Here is a 6,140-nt window from a genome sequence, read left to right on the forward strand (position 1 = left end):
CTAGCAGAAAAATGTCGTGACCAATTGCTAATTTTCTGACTGCTGGCACGGTTGTACATATTTTGAATGTTTATTATCTATAGAAGCAATTGCTTCAATGTGTCTTCCGTTTAATGGATCTATTTTGGATGTCAGAAACAGAATGTTTCTGATTTTAGGAATTGTTAAATGAAGCAATTGGGGGCAAAGTAACAAACAGTACCTTCAATTCCTTGAACCTTGTACATATTTAGCAGAATGTGAGAAATTGGAGAGAGCAGCATGGCCTAGAAATGGTGATGTACAAAATAATGTTTTATTTTTTTAGTAAATAACTTATAATAAAGTTGTTAAACGTCTAATTTAGACCTAGTTTTTTCATGTTTCATTGCATTGGAATTCGAAGGCCCGTAATTTCTTTAAAATAAAATGCCTTTGTGGCGACTCAATCATTTTGTTCTGATATGATGGCACCAAAATGAACGATGAATTGACCATGGCATTTTATATAAAATTGTGATATGGTTTCTTGGATCACTATAACAGCAGCTTTCAGAAGTCAATGAGTTTTGCTTTATATTCAAGAATGGCGAGCAGAAACACGATGTTCATGGCTTCATGCTAATATACCTAATTTAAACAAAATAAAAATTTGACCATGCTAATGAAGAAAATTAGATAAATTGTAGGCAACGTTAGGCTTAATTCCATTGGAAAAGAAAAATTCTTTTTTTTTTTTTAATGGGAGTTACTGTCCCACTAAGTTAGGGAGAAGAAGAAAATCTCTTGAACTGACCAAAATCTCCTCAGAATTCAGCAGATCATTTGCATATGATTTTCATTTTCAATTTTATTTTTTAATTTTAAAAGTTTTATGTTTAAAGAATTTATTATAATAATTTCAACTTCCATAATACAAGCATAAACTCTGGAATCATGTTGCCTCCTTACACAAAATAAGGGACAAAATGGTACTTTCATTTATTATAAGTTCATGCTTTCCTCCATTGACTCACGATTCTCCCCCCATCACTCAATCCAACCTTTCTTCATGCTCATGAAAAGTCAAATTAATAAATTTCTCTAAGAAAACTGACCATCCAGCTTATGCTTTTTCTCTAAGAAAAAACTCTTTTTCTATAATCACTTCCCATTCAGAAAAAGCTTCTCCATTCCTATTCATTATATTAAACCAAACCCTCTTCAAGCATTTGCATTACAACTATGGAAAGCCCAAATAACAGACGGCATTTCATTCTCTCTTCTCTTTTCTTCATTGTGTTTCTATGCGTTCTTGCTTCCATCAACGAGCTTCGATTCTATAGCTTATTGAAGCTCGGTCAATGCGCTATTATAAACTCTTCTATATCTCCGCATTCAAATCAATCTCCGTTGTTCAGTAATGATACTTTAACAAAGAAATTTTCTTCTTCTTCTTCTTCGGAAGAGGATATTCGGATCCTCATCGGAATCTTGACCCTTCCTGATCAGTATCATCGCCGCCACTTCTTGCGTATGATCTACGGGACGCAGCCACTGGTGGGGGGACAAGTTGACGTCAAGTTCGTGTTCTGCAACTTAACAAAGGAAGATCAAAAGGTACTTGTAGCCCTAGAGATAATGCGTTATGATGATATTATAATTCTCAATTGCAAAGAGAATATGAACAAAGGCAAAACGTACACTTACTTTTCAAGCTTGCCTGAAATTTTCAACGTCTCGGATGGGCCTAATCCTCCTTACCATTACGTAATGAAAGGTGATGATGATGCTTATTTTAGGTTACAAAGTTTAGTAAATTCTTTGAAGCCATTACCTAGAGAAGATTTATATTATGGCTATGTCATTCCATGCCCTAGCATGGACCCTTTTGTGCATTACATGTCGGGGATGGGATATTTAGTCTCTTGGGATATTGTGGAGTGGATTAGGATTTCTAATATACCAAAAAATCACCTCGAAGGACCTGAGGATAAGGTATTCGGGGATTGGATCCGGGAGGGACATAAGGCCAAAAACCGGTATAATGCTAAATGGTCGATGTACAACTTTCCGGTGCCGCCAACAAGATGTACACATGAGCTTTGGCCGGACACAATTGCTGTGCATTTGTTGAAGAATCAGGAGAAGTGGATTGAGACTTTGAAATATTTCAATGTCACTGATAATTTAAAGCCTTCTAAGTTATATCATATACCTTGATTTGGGAATATTATGCCAAAGAGAGGCATAATCTAATCAATTACAATTTTTTCTGTTTATTCTTTTGAATCAATTGTTGTATTTTTTATTTTTTTATTTCACTAGAGGATTAAAATTATAAATGAGGATTTATGTTATCATCATAGTTTCTATTTTTTAAAATTCAACGCCAATTAATCAGTTGAACTTTATAATTTTATTCATTTTTTATTCGAAACAAAATAAAGCTTGCTGCCTTATGATGGCCTTGCAATAAGTCTGTATATAAAGGTCCCAAAAACCAAGCTTGAAGCCCAATTAAAAGCCCAAGAAAGTTGGACACATGTCGTCGTTTTGTAATTTTCTATATAATATTTTCATTATATTTTTCCCATTTTCTTTATCTTTTCTTTAAAGAAAAATAAATTTAAATGAATCATGGTTAGAGTTTGAAATTAATAATTCTGTTTATTTTTATTTTTAATATTTATTGAAGTATAAAATTTGCGACGCAAAAGATTGTTATTCTAAGTTATTATATTTAAAAAAATACGTTATGACGCTTAAGACAAGGTTTATTTTGGCTACACTTTTTAATCTGTTTTCTAAAATAACATAAGTAATGATTTTAATAATGTTGTATTAGAAAATTACCAATAAGTCAAGGTAATAAAAAAAACCGTTGTATTATGGGATATAAAACAATAAACTTAATAGTATTGTATAATAAAATTAATAAGAAGCCATAGTTGAAAAAAAAAACTGTAGTTTTATGAGATATAAAACAACATATTTAATAGTATTATATTAAGAAATTAACAATAAATTACGGTTGCAAAAAAGCCATAGCACTATGAGATATAAAACAACTTTAATAACTAATGTAATAGATCGATATTTTAGCTATAATTTAATTAGATATAAAATGTTATGGCCGTTTTTCAAATTAAACTTAAGTTAAATGGTGTTCTACTTGGTTTGACTTTTATTTGATTAGAATTTATGCCTCAAATTGGTGTCACTCTTAATTTTGGTTTGACAAACTGAAGCAAAATTTGAGTTAAATTATTTTTTATTCAAATTGAACTTGAATTAAGGATTTGTGGGCTCAATTCGATTCCTATCTACTTTTAAAACAATTGTTAAAAAATCATTTTTTTATGAATGAATTATGAATCTGAATCATAAATCTGACCTAAGATAAACTAATTTTAATTCAATTATGAATCTAAATCATAAATCTGATATAAGCTAAACTAATTTTAATTCAATCCAAGTGTGTAGAACTCAAGCTATCCTTATGTTTTTAGATACCAATACATATTACTCTAGAGGCTCATAAATGAATGACCCATTTCAAGTCAGGCCAACCAACTAATATATTTAGTCAAGCCCACTCATATATCATTCCCGTCCACTCATAAATCATTCCTATAAAGTTCCATCTCCTAACTTAACAACAATTCTATTATCTCAGCCTACAAAAAAAAAAAAAAAAATTCCATTTTCTTTGTATATCTGATTGATTTTGTCGACTTTTAACCATATGGTACACGAGGGTTGTGGAAGGGAAGGTTCTTCTCTCTACTCTTATCTTTACTCAGCTACCTTTCAATTGTTTATTTATGAAATTTCTTTTTTTGAGTTTTTCTTAAACTCGGTCAAGATAGGTTTAAGAGAATGATAATTGCAATAGCATTTATAGATAGCATCAATGTTGTTAATATAAATATGAATATTTCAGAATTTTATTTTATTGATTACAGGACTTTACAATATGGTTTGTGTATTTTTTTGTGGGCTTTCATTCACTTAACAAGGTCAATTTACACATATCTATCTACAACAAAGGAGAAGGGTCCCAATAGGCTTGCAGTTGTGTCTACTGCTCTTGATTTAATATTCCTTATCATTGACTTCTTTTTTATGTAGCTGTTGTTATGAGCTTTTATTATTAGTTATGTTGTTTTTAATGTCTCTAGTCTTCTTATTATTCTTTTCACTATTGGATCACGTAATGTAAGAACCAACATTTAATATTAAATTACAAGGATTTTGTTGTGTGAGATTTAGGAAATTATTTATTGTTGAAGTTATTTCCCTGTTAGAAACTTAGGTTTTTTTTTTTTTAAATGTCAAGAAAAGATTTCTTTTCTTATTAGATTATGATTTAGAGTTTGTATCTGTTTAGCACTTGACATGTATAGCTTGGGCCTTAAGCCATGTTTTGATATAGAAATTGATTCATTGATGCTATACTGGAAATTTGATCACTCTCTCAGTTATCTTCTTGCTAGTCCATTGCCTATTGTCCTATAATTTGTGCTTGAATCTCTCTTTTCTCTTTTTCTATCTTATTTTCCGCATCATTGCTTCTTTTTCATAAGACTTCTAATTTTCTATTATATACTTTATGAATGGTAATTTTTCTTCTTTTTTTTTTTTCCTTTTTGAAAAGCTTTTAAAAATGGTAAATGGCAAGCTTCTTCTCTTTTTTTAATATAGTTTTTTTCTTTTTTTTTTTAACTTCTTAAATGCTTTTTGTGAGTTCTTATTTACTAAAATTAGTTTTGGTAGATGCTATTAGTTGTCATTAGTTGTCTAGGTCAAACACGTCTTGACAATCAGTAGGTGTTGATGCTTTTATATCACCTGCGTAATTGGATTATTTAATAATGCAAAAGCATCTTTCTTAAGGGCAAATGATATTGAGACCACTAACATATTGTAATTTATTAATATATTGCGCTATTTCATCTACTAAATAAAGATATGTGGATGTAAACTATAATTAATGATGCTTAAAACATTAACAAAATGACCTAAGACAGTAATTGATGTAGTTCAGAAAGTTATTGCTCTTATTAGCCTTTTCTCATGACCTTAAATTAATTGGTGGTAAGTAGTTATTTGGCCTTACGTTAACCATCAAGTTCTAGCAACACTACCATATTGCATCCATCAATAAGGACCCTTCGTATCAAACCTTAAAAACATGACAACTGTTGGATCAATCTTTTACTTGCATTGATTTCAGGGTGACAAAACTTTACTTATAAAAGCAATAAAAGGACTTCCTTGCATCAGAATAGCACCAAGTCCTTTTTCGGAGGTATCTATCTCGACCACGAACTCTTTTGAAAAGTTAGGCATTGATAGCATAAGAACGATCACCATAGCCTACTTGAGTGTCACGAAGGCTGTCTGCATACTATCACTCCACATAAAGGCATTCATTTTTAGGAGGTTAGTTAAAGGCTCTGTGATATTCCTGTATCCCCTCACAAATCTCCAATAATATCCTATCAATCCCAAGAAGCCTAGTAGGTCTCTGAGATGGAGCAATTAGCCAAGTAATCGTGTTTTGTATTTTTTGTGGGTCTGCTTCCACTCCTTAGTAGGATACAATATGACCTATATATTCAATTCGATCCCTAACGAAAGCATATTTTTTTCTATTAATCACCAACTAATAGGTTTGTAGGGGCCGTAGGTGCTCTAAATGGTCTATTACACTCTTGCTATAAATCAAAATGTTATCAAAAAATACTAATACAAATCGCCACAAAAATGGATGAAAAATATCATTCATTAAGCTCTGAAATGTAGCCAGAGCATTTAATAACCCAAACAACATCATGAGGAACTTGTAATGCTTATCGTGAGTCCGAAAAGCAGTTTTTTCCATGTCTTTCTCCCTGACTTGGATTTGGTGGTATCCCAATTTAAGATCAAGCTTGCTAAAGATTGCTGCACCAACTAGTTCATTAAGTAGCTCGTCGATTGCCGATATCAAAATTTTGTTAAGAACAGTTACTCGTTTTAATGTATACTAGTTGATGCAAAACCTTCATCCTTATCCTTTTTCCGAACTAACAACATAGGGCTAGCGAAAGGGCTTATACTGGGGTGGATGATCCCTACTACTAGCATCTTGTGAACAATCCTCTTTATTTCATTTTTCTGGAAATGAGGATAGC

General features: G+C 31.5%; 1 protein-coding gene across 1 annotated transcript; it reads left to right on the top strand.

Annotated features, from left to right (window-relative positions):
• The first annotated feature begins 1,081 nt into the window (after nucleotides 1-1,081).
• LOC123201113 (hydroxyproline O-galactosyltransferase GALT3) lies at nucleotides 1,082-2,277 on the top strand. The gene has a single exon (XM_044616575.1). It carries the CDS (start codon nucleotides 1,204-1,206, stop codon nucleotides 2,179-2,181), a length of 978 nt encoding a protein of 325 aa, XP_044472510.1. The 5' UTR covers nucleotides 1,082-1,203; the 3' UTR covers nucleotides 2,182-2,277.
• The last annotated feature ends 3,863 nt before the right edge of the window (nucleotides 2,278-6,140 follow it).

The sequence above is a fragment of the Mangifera indica genome, chromosome 17 (genome assembly GCF_011075055.1).
Source record: "Mangifera indica cultivar Alphonso chromosome 17, CATAS_Mindica_2.1, whole genome shotgun sequence".
Lineage (NCBI taxonomy): Eukaryota > Viridiplantae > Streptophyta > Magnoliopsida > Sapindales > Anacardiaceae > Mangifera > Mangifera indica.